General features: G+C 39.3%; 1 protein-coding gene across 1 annotated transcript; it reads left to right on the plus strand.

The window, feature by feature from the left end:
• The first annotated feature begins 3,180 nt into the window (after nucleotides 1-3,180).
• LOC107697635 (extracellular calcium-sensing receptor-like) lies at nucleotides 3,181-6,740 on the plus strand. The gene is made up of 6 exons (XM_016498436.1): nucleotides 3,181-3,401; nucleotides 3,813-4,104; nucleotides 4,244-5,071; nucleotides 5,209-5,436; nucleotides 5,615-5,738; nucleotides 5,827-6,740. The coding sequence occupies exons 1-6, from the start codon at nucleotides 3,181-3,183 to the stop codon at nucleotides 6,738-6,740; spliced, it is 2,607 nt and encodes an 868-aa protein (XP_016353922.1).
• The last annotated feature ends 13,184 nt before the right edge of the window (nucleotides 6,741-19,924 follow it).

Genomic DNA, 19,924 nt, shown 5'->3' on the forward strand with positions numbered 1-19,924 from the left:
GTCCAGGAAATTTTGCAGTGCCGTGCCGGGGGCCTGATGATCAAGAAGGCTCCCGCAGAAGCCTGTGATTTGGCCACATGATCCAGGAAGTATGAAGCCGGAACCAGGGCTATCATACCGACTGGATACAACATCGACGAGTGAGGTAACCACTGCAAGTCGAGAACCCCGTTTCTGAATCCAGCAGAGCGGGTGCTCACCGAGTTTCTGGTGCTCACCGAGGACCTATCCTAGAAAAGGAGAGAAACACACAGGTCCTGGAAAACACTGCAAAGAAAGCTCGCAGATACTTTCGCGCATCCCCTCGATGTTGGCATAACTCATATGCTGGCACCGATGGATGCGTGAGGAAAAAGGCCTCTTCCATTCCTTCTCGATCTCTGTATGGAGATCAGGAAGAAAAGGAAGGCTCACCTGAGCTGGAGGGCTATGGTCAGAAAGATAACGCTCATCGAGATGACCTCGCGACATCACTCTCTTGGCCCGCTTCCACGGCAAGTCAAGCCTCGCCATGGCATGATCCATAACCTCCAATAGCTCATCATACGCAGGGCAGGATTGGGAGGGCTCAGCCTCAGCCTCTTCACCCTCCTCAGACATCTCCTGCTCTTCCTGGGCCGAACCCAGCAGAGCACAGGCCCCTGGATCAGACTATGTTAGGGAAATAACATCATCCTCCAGCGGCTCACTCTCGTCCACAGCCGACGAGCACGAGAGGGAAAGCCCCGCTTTAAACTCATCGGCCAGATCCGCCTGCGATCCCCACAAGCTAATTCTCCTCTGTGCATCAGCAGCGGCGGGTCCTGAACCGCGGGGAGCAGACGGCTGCCCCTCTCTCCTCGAAAATAGAGACAAACGAGAGCTGAGCTTTTTCATCGAAAAACGCTCACAGTTAACGCAGATTGCCCCCTCGAGGACATCGCGTGCGTGTTCTTCGCCCAAACAAAAGACGCAAAGATCATGTGTGTCATAAGGTCTCAAATAATGACGACACGGATGCACACATCTTCTAAACGTCTTGCTAGTGCTCGCCATAATGAAGGAAGAAAGATCGCTCTTACCACGGAATGCACGTTTCAAACAAAACAGTCAATGAAGACGAAGAAGAGAATGACGTGTTCTCCCGGCGCCTATTTATACTATAGTCGAAGTTCCCTTGAAAGGGAAGCCTGCATATAGATTTACAAACATTCACTGTTATCTTATATTGTGACGAATAACGTAAATGGCATTAAGACATTTGAAAATGCCAGTAGTAGTTTTTATTTCTGAAAATTAATGTCTGTCATTTAACATTTTTTATCGTAAACAGTGGCAAATATCGCTGAATCGTCTCACTATTCAGCTGCTTACATCTTACCTCAGCTCGCATTCAAATGCCTCGCAGCTCAGCATCTGTGAACAGTAAATCCCGCCTTCTTTGATTTGATTGGCTATTTTAAACATTTTGACATTGATGACCTCTTTTGAGCCACTGCACTGAGGCGAAGCACGCTATGTTTGACTCAAGTGGGCCGTGCGGGCCATTCATCTGGGCCGATGGAAGGCTATAAGCTACGTACATTTACTATAATTAATTCTTTACATTTACGCAATGGGCCAGCCCACATTGTACAGCGGCCCACCGGAAAAAAAATCCCGGTGCTCCAGATGGCCAGTCCGCCACTTCAGCCAGTTATTCTCCTTTGAAATTTGCATTCTGTGTCAGAATGTCTCTTTTTGTTTTGGTCTTTGTGATTCTCTCCACTGCTAGACTACCCAATAGTATTTCGACACCCCAGGTTGGCATTTGTTGGAAACACAAATAAAGGCACAGTTTTCTTGTATCTGCCCATTTCATTTCAAAATGGTAAAAGGAACAGTACTTAAATGTTTTTAAACAGCCATTAAGAATTTTGTATTCACTTTGGTGTTTATCAAACAATGCCAAATATTAAATTATCTTTTTTTTTCAAACACTTGTTTACACTTAGACATTTGAATCTGTACTAAAGCATGCCAGTCCAGAAAAGAGATTATTCTCTATTATCATTAATAACAATAATATATTTTCCTTTATTATTGTTTTTGCTTTATTAAAGCATTAGTCTCACTACATTTTTATATTCTCTGAAAGCAGTGGTTAAAGTCTTTTAAAAATGCTAAAGCTTGTTTAAGTAAATATATTTTTTATATTTATATCTCAAAAGATAAATATACTGAGCAAGGCAATTTGGTAAAACGAAATGAAAAAAAAAAGAATAAGGTGTCAGTGTATGATGTGTACACTGGGGATGGGGGTGGTTAAGTGAAACCATAGGTAGGGGGTCCTCTTTTGAAAATGTATTTAGGAACCCCAAAATGCAAGGGCCAGCCCTACAGTACTGGGACTTTTCACTGTTTGTAATATTCCCTTGTCTGTGCGTTCCATTGCAGAGGTGGTTTGTCAGTGTCTTTGAATGCAGCTGAGAGTGATTTGATACCAATTACTTGGTAATTATTAAACTGGAATGAATGAACGAATGAACCAACCAACCAGTCAGTCAGTCAATCAATCAATAGGGAGTTAATTTAACATGATAGCTGACCAAAGCACTAATTCCTTCTTGTTAAAACACAGGCTTTTGGACAGATTATAGCACAAACCATGTTCTTTTTTTATTATTATTACTTTGCGTTTAAAACTGCCTAGTACACACTCTAATATATGCATACAGTAATCATTTAGTCTGATAAATAACATTCTTCATATCTTTGCACTTGATAGCATCACTTTACCACGGTACATGGTACGCTAGCACTAATAACAGTATGTTTTATTACTCAGAAAAGTCAAATGCATGACTGACATCTAGAGGACATTCTGAAAATCAATTAATCAGTCAATAAATAAATAATTAAATAAATAACTCTTGCAAGCAAAAACAGGAATAAGTAGATATAATTGGTAATTGGTATAAGACAATTGTTTCCCATGCAGATCAGCATTTAAAAAAAAAGTCTTTATACAATTAACAGCAGTTCACTGTGCATGCATATGTACTTTATTCCATCAATACTGCTGTCTATGTTGGGAGGGATGGGAGAGTGACGTCCTGCTTTCCAGGGATGCCCACTTGGCATCGCCTGCTCTTTTAAAGGAACACCCCAGACAAGCTTTATCATAAATTAGTAGAGTGGCTGCCTGGGTCAGAAAGAGAGATGTGGATCACTCTGTACATTTTTCTATACCTGTCATTTAACTGTTTCTCTGCAGATTCAATCCTAAAATCAGGTACATGTCAACTCCAGGGACGCTTCAAGTTGAATGGGATGTACCAGGATGGAGATTTTATACTTGGAGGCCTATTTCATGTTCACTTTTTCACAGTGTTTCCAGAACTGAGCTTCAGAACAGAGCCAGAACCACCATACTGTGAAAAGTGAGTCTGGTCTTTGGCCAGAATGACTACAGAACTTAAAAAAAAAAAAAAAGTAACAGAGTGAGAGAGGTTTTAAAATAATAATAATAATAATAATAATAATAATAAATACAAAAAAAATCTTAAGTTATATTTGCATCCTTTTACCTAAGCTAACTTTAAATAATATGCTGACAGCAGTAAAAAAAAATTTAATAAATAAATGAAAAATCTATATTGAAACCACTATGCATTTAACCAGGTATGCACAATAGGAGGGTTCCATGACTAGTGCGTGGTCTCAAATGCATTTTCTGTATACTAATGCTTATATTAATACATTTTTAATTATTACTATCTTTTTACTACATGTCAACATTTATATTGTTTTACATTTACTTGTTTTACATTTACTTATTGTTTTTCTTCTAGATTCAATATAGAAATCTTCCAGCAGGCACAGACAATGGCTTTTGCAGTAAATGAGATCAATAAGAATCCAAAGCTGCTGCCTAGCATCACTCTTGGATACCATCTTTATGACAACTGTGTAAGACTAGGAATAGCATTTCGGGCTGCCATATCCCTGGCTAGTGGAACGGAGGAGTCCTTCTCCAACCTAAACTGCACTGGCCCTCCTCCAGTCATTGGGATCGTAGGGGATCCAAGTTCAACTCCTTCCATTGCAATTTCCAATGTTCTGGGGCTGTTTCGAGTACCTATAGTAAGTTGCTATGAAGAAAAGAAAAGAAAATACACTATGTGCATATTTTTGTACTTTTTTTCAAAAAGCACTGATGATTATCACTCTATTTGTCTGTCTCGTGTCTTTATTTCTCTCTCCATCTTTCCTAACTAATTAGGTTAGTCACTACGCCACCTGCTCCTGTTTGAGTGACAGGAAAAAGTACCCCTCTTTCTTCAGAACAATCCCCAGTGATGCCTTCCAGGTACGGGCTATGGTTCAGATTTTGAGGCATTTTGGATGGACCTGGGTTGGTCTCATCTACAGTGATGATGACTACGGCATCTATGCTGCTCAGTTATTTCAGCAGGAAATGCAGCTGTTTGGACATTGTGTTGCTTTTTCTGAAATCCTTCCCCATGATAACAACCACAGAGACATTCAATATATAACAGGAGTGATTCAGGCCTCAACAGCTAGAGTGGTGGTTGTTTTTTCCACTTCATCCTTTCTAATACCTTTGATGGAGGAGGTGGTGTTGCAGAACATAACAGGCAGACAGTGGATTGCCAGTGAAGCTTGGACCACTTCACCTGTATACCACACTCCACGTTTCCTACCCATCCTGGGGGGCACACTGGGCATTGCTATCAGGCGTGGAGAGATTGAGGGGCTTCGTGAGTTTCTTCTACGTCTCCATCCCAGTAATGATAAAAAAAACAATATAGTGAGAATTTTCTGGGAGAACATGTTCGGGTGTAGTTTTGAAAAAGGGGGTAGAGCGATAGATGGAGAGCAAGTGAAAAAGGTGTGTACAGGACAGGAGGATCTGAGCATCACTGAAACACCATACACTGATGTTTCGGGCTTGAGAGCAGCGTATAATGTCTATAAGGCAGTTTATGCTCTGGCACATGCACTTCATGAGCTGATGCAGTGTGAGGAGGGGAGAGGACCATTCAGTGGGAACAGCTGCGCTGATAAAACCAACCTGAAACCCTGGCAGGTAAGACCCACAGGTATAGTGCAAATTTTCTCCAGGCATATAGAAGAGCTGAAGGTGTAAATGCAAAATATGTACTCTATATTGTTTTAAATTTCAGATAAACATTTAATGTCTTGTCCTCTCTACAAACTGTACAGCTGGTTCACTACCTACAGAAAGTGAATTTCACCACAGGCTTTGGGGATCACGTGTCATTTGATAAGAATGGAGATGCTCTGGCCATCTATGATGTGATGAACTGGCAGCCGAGCTCTGATGGATCGATAAGGATTCACACAGTTGGTGTAGTAAATAAAGGGGCGGCAACAGAGATGGTGCTCATGCTGGATGAGGATGCAATATACTGGAACTTTAAGAGCAAAAAAGTAATAAACAGTACATTTTAATGCCATCCTTTTTGCAGATGTTTAGTCTATATACTAGTCAAAGCTATGATAAGACAAATGAGGATAAATGAATGAAAAGCTTGTTATTGTGTAAAAGAGATGAAAAATACAATACATAAAAAAAAAATATATATATAATGGATGATGTCTCTTTCAGCCCCCAAGGTCTGTGTGCAGTGAGAGCTGCCCACCAGGCACCAGACAAGCCAGGAGGAAGGGCCTTCCTGTCTGCTGTTTTGACTGCCTGCCATGCAGAGATGGAGAAATTTCTAATATAACAGGTGAGGAAATTATTGATTGGAAAATTGGAACATAATTTGATGTGAAGTTCTCTTCAGTTCGCACCTTCTCTCTTTTTATTACTCATAGATGCTATTGATTGCACAGTCTGTCCAGATGAGTTCTGGTCCAATTCGGATAAGGACCAGTGCGTCCCGAAAGAAGTAGAGTTTCTGTCTTATAAGGATCCTCTAGGAATCTCTCTGACCACTGCCTCTTTGCTTGGTACCTGCATCTGTGCTCTTGTGATGGTCATCTTCGCTCATCATCGTAACACTCCCATAGTTCGTGCCAACAATTCAGAGCTCAGCTTCCTGCTGTTGTCTTCACTGAAACTGTGTTTTCTGTGCGTGCTGCTGTTCATTGGCCAGCCACAGTTATGGACATGTCAGTTAAGACATGCTGTGTTTGGCATAAGCTTTGTCCTGTGCGTCTCCAGCATCCTGGTCAAGACTATGGTGGTAATAGCCGTGTTCAAGTCATCTCGACCAGAGGGCAAAGGAACAATGAAATGGTTTGGAGCAGCTCAACAAAGATGCACAGTTTTGGTTCTAACAGCCCTCCAGGTTGTGATATGTGCAGTCTGGCTATCAACTGCCTCTCCAACACCACATAAAAACAGCCAGTATACTCGCTCTAAAATAGTATATGAATGTGCTATAGGCTCAGTGGCTGGTTTCTCTATGCTGCTGGGATACATTGGACTGTTGGCAGCAGTAAGCTTTCTGTTAGCCTTTCTTGCAAGAAATCTTCCAGATAATTTTAATGAAGCAAAGTTCATCACGTTTAGCATGTTGATCTTCTGTGCTGTGTGGATTGCGTTTGTTCCAGCATATGTGAGCTCACCAGGGAAATATGCAGTTGCTGTAGAGATATTTGCCATTTTAGCTTCTAGTTTTGGATTACTGTTTGCCATATTTGCCCCAAAGTGCTACATCATCCTTTTACATCCAGAGAGAAACACTAAAAATGCCATCATCGGTAGAGAAGCACAAAAGAAATAGTTTTATATTATTAAGGTGTAAAATTGTCAACTTTTGACTAATTGTCAGTTACTTCACTGATTAATCAGTGGGCTTTGATTGAATATTCAGTTTTTGAAATTCATTAAAATATTGAGTTATACATATTCTACACATACTGCATAAAGTGTTATAGAAATAAACATGACGTGACTTTACTATGACAACGTTTTAGTGCCACATTTAAAAAATCTAAAATTATGAGATTAAAGTCATAATATTTTGAGAATAAATTGTAAATTACGAGAATAAAGTTGAAATTACGAGAATGAAGTTGAAATGTTTCAAGAATAAAGTCAAAATTATGAGAAAGTCAAAATATTTTGAGAATAAAGTCAAAATTATGAGAATTAAATCGTAGCAATTAAAGTTATAATATTATGAGAGTATATATTGTTCATGCAAATTGCCTGGATTGGGAGCACCGGAAGATGTTGCCAGGACATTGATTTGAATATGTGTGGGATTATTAGCAGAAATCATACCATGCAGGGACAGTATGCTTGGAAATAATATTTCACGTCTTCGATTGCATTCATTATTTGTAATGCAGGCAATTTGCATGCGCAATATACGCTATACCCTCAAAATATTATAACTTTAATCTCATAATTGCTACGACTTAATTCTCTGAATTTTGATTTTATTCCCAAAATATTTTGACTTTTTTCTCACAATTTTGACTTTATTCTCAAAATATTCCGACCTTTATTCTCATAATTTTGACTTTATTCTCAAAATATTTTGACTTTATTCTAGTATTGCAACAACTTTAATTCTCGTAATTTTGACTTTTTTTCTCAAAATATTTCGACTTTATTCTCATAATGCTATGACTTTATTCTCATAATTTTGACTTTTCCTCAAAATATTACAACTTTAATCTTGTAATCTTAGATTTTTTTTGGCACTAAAATGCCATCATACTTTACAGAGTGCCGATTACAGAACTGGTGCAAACATATGCACAAGGCTATGATCAGATACTTTCTTAAATGCTGTTTTCTCACCGCTGTCATGTTTGTTGGGTGTTTATTTTGTTATTGAGAAGAAAGTATGCTGCACATATTTACACATTCCAAAGAATTATAGATAATCAAAGAACGAAAAATAACTTAGCTGTGAGTATACTGGGGACTTTACACAGAACAGCTCTTTGTGTTTGTAGTTTTGTAAAACTCTCCCACACTTTATTGGTTCTGCTTTGTTTGCATGACTCATAACTGTGTCTTCTTCTATTGGATTGCAGCATGGAGGGCTGAATTATAGTCTTGCCGTACAGCACCACACTGGTTAACCTGCATTATCGCAGGCCCTTACATTAGGTCATATGAGATGAAATGACTAGTCAACAACAATAACATTTGTTGGCATTTTTTTATTATCCATGTTGTCGATAATGTCGACCAACCATTTTAATATAATTATTAACATCCATTAAACATTAAATATAACAGTGCTTTTGTCAGTATATAATTACCAACACTACACAAAAAAAGGCACTTGAGGATTCTGAGGATCATTCAAGGGAGGCAGTAATTATTAAAGAACAGTACTCATTATTATTATTATTACATTGTGCTTTAATAAGCACTAAACTATTCGACACAAATATATTTGGTTAAAAATCCCTAAATGTTTTGACAGAGAGATTAAAAGATTCTGCACAAATAAGGTATCTATTTTCTTTGGAGTCAGCATAATCAACTCCCAACAATGTAGCTATTTTTCATTTGAGATAAAAAATAAAAGACAAGCAAAATGTGTTACAGACATTGCAATGAATATATTTTCACATAAAAAAAGACCTTGAAAACATTATGAATGGGAAACTGTAATTTCTTTGAGCCTATAGTTTCAGAATTAGAGACATAATATGTGAGATTTTAGTGAGAAAATATGGTTGACAATGGGTGCAGCATCTGTAGTTGACAGTAAAAATTGTTATGTACAAAATATGATAGTTTACATAAAAATACATAACGATTTAGTTAACTATGAAGTGATTAAATTAAATATATAATTAAATTATTAAATACATTATAAAATGTTGCGAAGTACAATGTAACAGTTCAATTAAATGTAAGCAAAACTAAATCAATAAGGCTTATCTGTTCATGTAATATGAAAAAAAAATCACCTTAAAATGAAGAACAATTAGATACAAAATGAAATTCAGCTTGAAATAACCTGAAGCCAATATAAAACACATCAATATACCACAAAATGATTGAAGAAATAATTAAATGTTGCATTCAATAAATGTAAGCCCAATGAAAAGTGAGTGCAAATAAATAAACTGGGTATGAAATGTGTTTATTTATGTAACATGGAAAAAAAATAAAAAAATAAGATAAAATACATTTGCCTATCAAAATAATTGCTTTGTTTTTTTTATTGGTGCTTTTAACCCTTTCACACGTAAGTTTAAAATATTGTAGCGAATCAGCTCATGGGGAAATATGAATAATTAATCATAACTAGTTATAATTAATTATAAATATTTAGATCCGTAACACAAGTAAAACCAAAGTATGTGGGGAGGGACCCACCGAACTGCATCCAAAGAGGAGGTGATAGCATCAACAGGAAGTGAACCCAGGAGTGACGGGGATAGAGAGAGAGAGAGAGAGAGAGAGAGAGAAGTGGTTTGAGAGTGACACCCCGTCCCCTCACTCCTCATGTGAGATATACAGTGGGTACGGAAAGTATTCAGACCCCCTTAAATTTTTCGCGGCCCGATTCGAGGCTTGTCATATACGATTTTTTTGTGTGGTGTAATTACAATTATTTAACTGCTCCCGATCGAGACGGAGTGTCCCTGAACTCAAATCATAAATATCAAACATGTTCAAGATTTACGACTCTTGATCTGGCTGCCCCATGACGTGATACCCGCGATAGCCAATGAGTGCGAGCAAGCGTCGCCTACCGGATGTTGCGTGCTTCTATAGCTGAAACTTGGCAGCCACAAACATGCCAAGAAAGCAGAGTATTGAGAAAGAACATCACCCATATTCTTTTTATACTTCACTGTGAAACAGAACGCATCAATTGTCCTCCATTTGTTTTTCTTAGTCATGTCTGATCTCACGAGTATCCAGGAGATCTTGTGTCACTGTGAAATTGTTCCTACAGTCAACAAGTGTGTGGTCTTGTGGTCTGGTTGAATCGTCTAGTTTGCTAAAAATCAGTTGAATCTGTCTTCATGTCTGTGGTTTTAAATGGTTTTAAAATTGGTTAAGATTTGAAAATCATCTAGTCTGTGGCCAGCCTAAGACAACCATTATAACATATCACCTTATTATTTCCAGACGTAAGAAAAAGAAGGATGAGAGCAGATTAAAGTTCATGTAAAGATTTATGCCATTTGCCATTTGAAAGCCATTTGATATATCCATATGGAGCAAAATCACAGTACAAGTCTGGTCTGGTAAAATGGTCTGGTGTGCTAAAAATGAGATGAATCTGTCTTCATGTCTGTGGTCTCCCATGGTTTTAAAATCGGTTAAGATTTGAAAATCGTCTAGTCTGTGGCCAGCCTAAGACAACCATTATAACATATCACCTTATTATTTCCATGGCGACACATCTGTTGTGTTGAGAGTGTGCAATAATTTGTGTTGATTGAACTTATGTGTAATGTGGAACTGTACCACAAGAGGTACCAGAGGTTCTGTAGAGGATGAGAAAATATGTAAGAAAAATAAGGATGAGAGCAGATTAAAGTTCATGTAAAGATTTATGCCATCTCCTTTTATTTGCACAGAATACCACAATGTCATGTGGCATCATTTCATTTCTGCTGGAAAAGGAAATCAGCATCTCCATAAAGCTTGTCAGCAGATGGAAGCATAAAGTGCTCCAAAATCTGCTGGTAGACGGCTGCATCGACTTTGGACTTGATAAAATACAATGGACCAACACCAGCAGACATCACAGCACCCCAAATCATCACTGACTTCGGAAACTTCACACTGGACTTCAAGCAGCTTGGATTCTGTGCCTCTCCAGTCTTCCTCCAGACTCCAGACCTTAATTTCCAAATGAAATTCAAAATGTACTTTTATCTGAAAAGAGGACTTTGGACCACTGAGCATTAGTCCAGTTCTTTTTCTCCTTATCCCAGGTAAGATGCTTCTGACGTTGTTTCTGTTTCAGAAGTGGCTTGGTAGTCCTTTTCCTGAAGACGTCTGAGCATGGTGACTCTTGATGCACTGACGCCAGCTTCAGCCCACTCCTTGTGAAGCTCTCCCAAGTGTTTGAATTGGCTTTGCTTGACAGTATTCTCAAGCTTGTGGTCATCCCTGCTGGATTTTTGACTTTCATGAGCTATAAGCTCTGATCTTCAAAATTAAAAAAACAACAACTTTGAAATGTTTTACTTTACATGTAATGAATCTAGAATATATGAAAGTTTCACTTTTTGAAATGTTACAAAAATAATTAACTTTTTCACAATATTCTAATTTTTTGAGATGCACCTGTAACTGTGAAAACTGTAATAACTGTAAAACACATTTTTTTTTCTTACTGCTGAAATTTAGATCACTTATGGTGAATTCGTTCTCTCAGGTATATAAGCTTCACGGTGAATATTACATCACTCTTTTTAATGTAGCCCATAGCAACAACAAAAATATGTCTTGACTCCATATAGTGGTTATTTTGAGAAAAACAGATATTTTGAGCAGTAGGATTATATAAAATGCATAATATGAAATTAAATTATATAAGTAGCCTATATAAAATGACAAAACATTAATCAAGCAATACATTTTACTTAAGTACATTAAAAAAAAAAATCAAGTACTTTTGTACTTTTACTCGAGTAAGATTGAAAAGGAGTACTTCATTATTTTTACTGGAGTAATATTTTATTATACATGTCTGTACTTAAGTACTTGACTTGTGTACTTCGTCGACCACTGGGGAAAAGGTCCCATAATATCCACACCCAGCATATACCCAGGCTCCACCACTGGTGTTGACTGTAACTGACCAGACAATTTAGTGATAGAAGGTTTGTACTGCTGGCATGCTTTGCAATGTCTGCAATATATCCAGACATCTTTCCTTGTACTTGGCCAGTACGCAACATCTAGCAGCCGCAAGAGGGTTTTCAATTGTCTGAAATGTCCGCTCAAAGGACTGTTGTGAGCAAACTTTAAAAGTTACTCCCGATAACATATAATGTCAGTATAACTAACTAAAACTTTTGTCCTTGTTGCTGACTCCGCACACTGCGGAAAATATATCCATTTTCAATGATGTAATGTATTCTTGAGGGGTCACAGTCAATTTGAAGTGTAACTGTCTTTGGACATCAATTATTTAACTTCACGGCCTTTCTGTTGCACTTCCCAATTGATCTGAAGCCATCCCAGTTGATTTGAAGCCCCACGTGACTATCAAGCAGCCTTTCCACTGCACACGATATTCGGACACGACTGTCGGAATTCACCCCCGAGTGGCAGTTGCACAGAATTTCATTTTGGTCGTACGCGTCAACATGGGAGAAGCTCATTCTTGTGGTCTCGGAAAATCCAATTCTTTATGATATATCTCTAGAATCATACAGAGATGTTAACAGAAAAAATGAAGCATGGAAGCGAGTGGCTGAGATTGTCGGTCTGTCAGGTGTGTTTTGTTTGCAAAATGTGCTGTATGTATGCAAACTCATAATTAGCATCTAGCCTATATTTCCATGTAGTTGTATCATTCCGCATTTTACAGTATTTGAGTTACAGTATTAAGACAGTGGTTAAAATAAAATAACAATGCTGTAACATTTTTAAATTGCTGGTACACCTTAATTTTTAAAAGATTATGATCACATGCTAATGCAATATGTTAACAAGCAGTATGAAATACTAAATTACCCTTATACAAATTAATCATGATTTTACTACAAATAAAAAATGAAAAAACTATGGTTAAACAATGTCAACCACAAATTAACCATGGTTTAGCTACACTAACCATAGTTTAACCATTGTATTTGTAGTAAAACTGTGGCTATACAAAAAAAATAAATAAACATTAGGCCTAATACACTTTTACTATAATAAAACCATGGTTACTTTTTGTAGAGGTAGTAGTATCTCCAAGTTAACATGAACATGATTTTCATAGTTTGTTTTTTTTTTTTTACTTAACAGTGGATGAGTGCAGGAAAAGGTGGAGAGATGTTAGGGAAAGGAGAGAGGAGAAGAAGGAAAAAAGTGGAGCAGCGGTGTAAGAATCTATAGTCTGCCCCGACCCAGATTCCACTCCACAATATATGTTTGATCATGCTCATTTCCCAAAATGGCTTAATTATTATAGAGAAGAAGAAAGTCAACAGTGTGACAAGTGGGGGCGGGGCCGAGAGCCATGGGAATGGAGCGAGGCCAGTGGAGTAATTGATAATGAGCGACACCTGCACCACTCACCGGTCTCGAGTCCCACGGAGGAGCTCCGGAAGGATAAATGGAGGAGTTACGACAGTGAAAGACGAGAGAGGACCAGGCCTGGACTTTATTTTGTGTTTTGGTTCTGTTTGTGCGCGGCAGTCGTCCGCGAGGGGCTGTCGCGCTATTTTGTGTTTGTTTATTTTATTAAAGTTTTCTTTAAATGTTCGCCGGTTCCTGCCTCCTTCTTCCCCTGACTACGAACGTTGTTACAAACAGTTATGTTGTTTCTAGACCATATGGGATGATCACATCCTGAGCAAACAGTGACCAATTGACCTATCAATAAGCCCCTCCCCTCGAACGCAGATGAGCCAATGGCATTCGAGTATCAGTTGCACGGAGAGCGGAATTCGGACATCTTTAGGTTTCAGCGCCATAGAGAAACCTTGGAAGATCCAAAGCTCGCATCGCTTTGATGGTGTTTATGCTACAAAAATGGAAAAATGGTGTGCCTGGGGTACTTGTAACACTTATTCCAGGTATCCTGAGATGATATGCAATAGAATTTATTTTATTACATTTCCTAAACCCAAACAAAACTGAGCAAAATATCCCTAAGCATTCAACCCCAATTCCAATGAAGATAAAAATTTTCATTTTCTTGTTGTCATACTCTCATTAAGTTACAATTTTCATCTGCTCAAGCAGAACGTTAATGTCATCTTGCGTTTCAGTAAGGTATCTCTGGCTAAAACTAACGTTAAAGTTAGTGAGTCCATGCTAATGTACAAACCTAAATAGCGGACTGTTCTCACGTCATGTACAGTGTAGGTCAAAAACACATAAACGAAGGTTTACATTTCAGTTCCTCTCCATATTAAACTGGTTAAATGTACATTAATTTAATCGTACCCTGCGATACATGTTGTTCCGGGATGTTGTCATCCGTGATCGTGAGGACCGTAATATTTATCCTGCTTGCATTGCGATCTGTAAACCCTGGCTTCGAGTTATCCACCATATTTATTTTTAAATATTTTATATATCCCTCCATGGCATATTTAATTCCAACTTGAATGGTGGCCCTTCTGTGTCCAAAATTGTTCAAAAACACTGTGGGACAAGGTTTTCACACTGACAGCTGTCATTTTAAGAGAGTGAGCAGCTCCTTTTGTTTGTCCGAGGGAGCAACAGTAACTAAGGGGGGGCGGGGCTTACCGATAGGTCTATTGTAGAATGGGAGCAGGGGTGGGACCATTTGGGATGATCACATCCTGAGCAAATGGGGACCAATTGTAGAACGGGAGCAGGTGTGGGACACCGAGAACCACCTCAGACAAAGGGGTGTCAGAACTTAATTAACATACAGACTACAGCTGTTACGACAGGAGCAACTTCATTTACATTAAGGGTAGTAAACTGTAACTGTATAAAATGTTTGCGCTTAGGATGTTCGGGGTTCATTCCGACTCCGCTGAACCCAAGGTGCAACATGTACTTTGTCACTGCTATGCTGCAATAAATAACTTCATCAATATCTTCAATGTCCTAATCACTTTTTCTTACAAGCTGCCACCTAGAAACGTCCTTAGTGGTACTATCACATTATGACTTTCCTCCTTCCAGTTATCTCTTCTAAGCCCACATCTGAGAACATGGAATAGGAGAGGGGAGAAAAGATGAGGAAGACATAGCAGATGTAAGCATGGAGGAAAGACATGGTCAAGAAATGCAGGGAGGGAAGGACATGACAGAAATGCACAGGGTAGAAATCAGTGCAGAAGAGAGCAGGATGGATAGTCTGGTAGAGAACATGACTGGAGAGGAGGGCAAAAAGAGGCAGAGCACAGACTTTACCCAGTCTCGACCACGCCGCAGACGAGTAGAGGTAGTATCGTTATCTTGTTTTGAAAGGAAAATTATTGAAGCAACCCTGCGAACATGTCCTTGCGGGGCCCATGCTGGCTTTTTGCGGGCACAGTGGGCTAGGGCCAGCCCACACCAAAGCTAAACAGGCCCAGTGAGAGCTTGCCCAGGCGAGGCCCACAGTTTTGGGCTCACCGCAGGCTCTCTGTGAGCAGCCCACACTAGCGGACTGCCCACATTAATCCCATGATGGCCCAATGTAGGCCAGCCCGTTCGGGCACAGAGCAACTTCTGTATCCTTTGGGCCCATGCAGGTTTTGTGTAGGCAGCCCTGTAATGCAACTAGGAGAATACAAACAACATTGACTGACCATTCTTTAGCCACTCAATTGAACTGGAATGGCTCAAACCAAAAGAGACCTTTTCAGAACCTGTTGTTTCATATAGGCCAGGGATCCTCAAATCTGGTTCACGAGATCCACTGCAGATATTAGTTCTAACCTTAATCAAACACACCTGAGCAAGCATGTCTTCAGGATCATTAGAAAATCACTGGTGGGTGAATTTGATCAAAGTGGAAGCTAAACTCTGCAGGAAAGTGGAACTCATGAGCCATATTTGAGGTGTAACAGACATGAGCCTGTTAGTAAGAATTTTGTGGGCAGTTTTCTTCCGTACCACTTGGGGTGCTAGGGTGTTTTAGGTTTCCTTAAGTAAAGTCATGTGGGTAGAGGGAGTTAGCAAATATTTGTGTATATACACGTGTGTAAGAACAGGAAAAGCAAAAACAAGGAAGAAATTGATAATAAATAAACCATGACTGCATAACAGCAAAAGTAGGTGGCGATATGCACACAGGATGTAACACGCCAAAAGACGGAAGAAGAAGAAGAGGGAGTTAGCAATAGCAAGCAGCAGTAGCCAGCATGGTTACAACACATTGTGCTGTGTCCTGGTTGGGAAATGTGTCATTTCAAGTCCAGTCTAAAGGAGTTGTTATTTTTTTCTGTTTAAAAGTGTACATTGCTGATGTTTTTTGCAGAGATGGTACATGTATGTATGGCCTATGTTTGGATTGATGCTAAGAGTTTAAGACAGTGTATTTGTATGCATTTTAGAAGGACTCTTTATTGGTGAGGTTACCACATCATGGTCCAGTGTGAATATAGATTTAAATTTATTTTCGACATGAGACCATATTCTGGACTATTTTTGACTGTTACTGGTTAGGAAGAGTCTGGAGTTTGAGAGCTGTGGCGTGTTTTCATTACAAGAGGTTGGGTTATTCATTTGCTATCAGCCAACTTCAGCAACGGACAGTGTTTGGACATTGATGTACTACAGATAAGACTTTCACACACATCAACGTTCACATGACGAAACCCTACAATCTTACATTGTTTGCTTTCTTTTGATATTTTGTACTTATTGTGTATTTACATTTTTGGCTACATGTAGCTGTATTAACCTGAATTTAATGTTTTCTATTTTGTATTTAATAAATCCATTGATTTGAAATCTCTTTGACTACTGTGCATTTTTGACAATATAGACATTAGTTATGTGGTGTCTGCATCCATTTCAGATGTATAATAATAGTTTTTTTTTTACCAAAGACTTAAGTTAAAGAAGCTGAGAAGTATTTAAAGTGAAACAGATGTATTGTTGTAGATCAGGGGTGCCCAACTCTGTTCCTGGAGATCTACCTTCCTGCAGAGTTCAGCTCCAACCCTGAATAAACACACCTGAACCAACTAATTAGGATCTAAAGGAGCACTTGATAATTACAGACAAGTGTGTTTGATCAGCGTTGGAACTGAACTCTGCAGGACGGTAGATCTCCAGGGCCAGGGTTGGGCACCCCTGTTGTAGATTAATAGTGTCGGCCTAGTGAGGGCCAGCACTAAGGGGCCAACGTTTTGCGAATGAGCAAATTCTCAGGGGCCCTGCACTGGGGGCCCTTAGGCTAGCCCTACGTGGTTGCATAAAGGGCCAGTGCAGGCTTGTTTGCAGGGAATTGAAAGCTCCAACCATCCAACCCCTTCTGGATCAGAAGATCCTGATATGCAGTTTCTGCAGAGTTTGCTTCCAGCTCTGAATAGATTTGATCCAAGATCCAGAGAACTCACCAAGCTGAAAATCCAACAGCTCATTTGCGAAGCCGATTTTAACTGTGAGTTTTGGATATCTCAGACTCACAGTTAAATTCTGCTTCGAAAATTAGATGGTGGATTTTCAGCTTGGTGAGTTCCCTGGATCTTGGATCATTTTGTTTTTTTTTGCAGACATTTTCAGGATGATTGAACCTCTTTTCTCTCCCTCACACACACACACACACACACACACACCCATTCCATGTACACCACTCAAAACCCATACTTGTTACTCCACTCAGGTTCACTGAAGTGAAATGTTGCTCATGTTCTGGAATGTTCAGCAACACACTGACATACCTGCACACACTATCCACACATTCCATGTACACCACTCAAAACCCATACTTGTTACTCCACTCAGGTTCACTGAAGTGAAATGTTGCTCATGTTCTGGAATGTTCAGCAACACACTGACATACCTGCACACACTATCCACACATGAAAAATATACATGACATACATTTAATATCTGTAATAAAAAAAAAATTTTTACTCATTTACTTCAGTTGTGTTAATTGCTACCATGCTTTTTTGTTTAGGCAGTCAGTACTCAGATACATCTGCTTTAGATCTGATTGTAATGTCGTATAAAATATAATTTTCAGAAGTACTATTGAATTCTAAAGCTAGAGTAAAAACTATAACAATAATAAATATTACAGAGTCAACCTTTAATATCAACCATAATAATAAAAAAGCTAACAGGTTTTATTATTTGATATAATTTAACTGGGAAAAGTTGGCATGCAGAATAAATAAGAGACACACACACACACACACACACAGACTAAACTCGAAAAAGGCTTTTGTGAAACTGTGGTGGCACTTAAAAGGGCCTTTGGTCTGTAGAAAGGGCTGTAACACCAGATACTGCCATGGAACCTCACTATGTACAGAGGAAAAGGAGGATGTGTAGATTTTCCCTCACATGGACAGCCTCCCTTGAGGAATTACTAGCGCCTTGATGGGTGATGCCTTGCATGCTGCAGTTTGGTCCATCCATCACTGGTGCAGAGGGGTGAGTTGTTTTGTTTCTCCGCAGAAGATTGTGGAGGGCACATGTTGCTTTCACACAGGCTTCTACATTGTGTGCGGGCTGAACCATGACACGGTGGTACATTCTGAACCTAGATGCCAAATGCATTTTCCACAACCAGCCTGGCCCGGGATAGATGGTAATTGAAAATGCGCTGGCATCTTTGCAGGTTCTTCACTGGATAAGGCCGTAGTAGATGGCGACGAAGTGGGAAGGCTTCATCTGCTACAAAAAGCATAAGGAAGTGGGCCTAGATGTTCAGCTCCTGGCAGACAGGCATCTGGTGGAATTTTAAGAGTGCCAGCTTCAAGGGCCCTGCCGAAAGCAGAGTCCCTCAGGGTTCCACCATCACATCCACGGCCATAAGTACCCACATTGATTACTCTGAAGCAGTTGGCATCAACTACTCCAAGTAATACAATGGAATAGGTTCCTTTATAATTGTAGAAAAAGGAGCCTGAGTTGGGTGGAGCTTGGATGACCACATGCTTACCATCAATAGCCCCTAAACAATTGGGGAAATTCCAGCGCACGCTAAAGTCCTGGGCGATCATCTGCCAATCTTCTTCTTGTGGCACTGGCATGTACTGATCGATCAGACCCTCCCACATAACCTTTGCCACCTCAGGGACAATGTTGGACACTGTAGACCAGCCTACTCTGAAGCGATAGGAGAGTGAGTGGTAGGAGTCACCAGTGGCTAGGTATCTGAAAATATAAGACTCACGATAAGACTACAAAACACCACAAGTTGGAAGTAAAATTATATTTCATAAATTCCAGGTATTACTATAAATTTACAAATTACAACAAACACTCTATACCCAACCCAACCCAAATCAGTATGTGGCAGTGTGGGATGGGCTTCCCTTCTTCAGGTGGGTGTCCCTTTTTGAGAGTGAGTAATAGGGATAATTAATGTCAGAGTATTTAAATGTCTGGGCAGGAAGCATTAGAACGTAGCCTCTGTCATACCAGCCCCTCTTCCGGTCTTCAGTGTCACAGTAGTTGAGGTAGGTGATGGTTGATTACGCGTGTATTGTGTGTTTTAGCCTTTATAGTAATGCTTGTTCTTGTTTTTATATTGGCAAGATGTTGCTGTAGCCATGCCTGTTAACTCCTCGGTGAGTCACGTTGAGCGCTCGTTGGAAGTTTTAGGTATGCAGGCTATTGTATTGTTATGTGTTGATTTTCGTTTTGAATTGTTAGTCTGAGGTGTTTCTTTTGTTTCGTTTTTAGTAAAACAATATTTTTGAAGACATCATAACATCCTATGCTTGTGTAGCTGCAGATTTGAGTATGTATGATGCGATTATTGTTTGGCAATATGTTGTTTTGGGATGTTTCTGATTATTGTTTTGTTTTGCAGTCTTCCGCAGCTCATTTGATGACCAACTGCGGGTCGTGCTGCTGTTTTTTCATAGTTTGGTTAACTTTGGTGTGAAAATATAGTGTTTGTGCTTTCACTTTGTTTTTGCATTTGTTTTGAGTGTGATGCTCCGAGTCCAGCTGTTCAGGCCGAATTGCTAGAGTGTCCTCCATTTAAAACCTAATTCTAAGTGGTTCTGGTTTATTGCCAATGAGGTAGGATGCTACGTTACTCCATTAATCGGCCTTTTGGGTTATCACTTGTAATTTGTTTTTTGTTTTCTTGAGTGAATATTTGATATTTGTATTTTTTTTTTTTTTTTTTTTTTTTACCACTTTTTTTTT

The sequence above is a fragment of the Sinocyclocheilus anshuiensis genome, unplaced genomic scaffold (genome assembly GCF_001515605.1).
Source record: "Sinocyclocheilus anshuiensis isolate Anshui unplaced genomic scaffold, SAMN03320099.WGS_v1.1 scaffold2050, whole genome shotgun sequence".
Classification (NCBI taxonomy): domain Eukaryota; kingdom Metazoa; phylum Chordata; class Actinopteri; order Cypriniformes; family Cyprinidae; genus Sinocyclocheilus; species Sinocyclocheilus anshuiensis.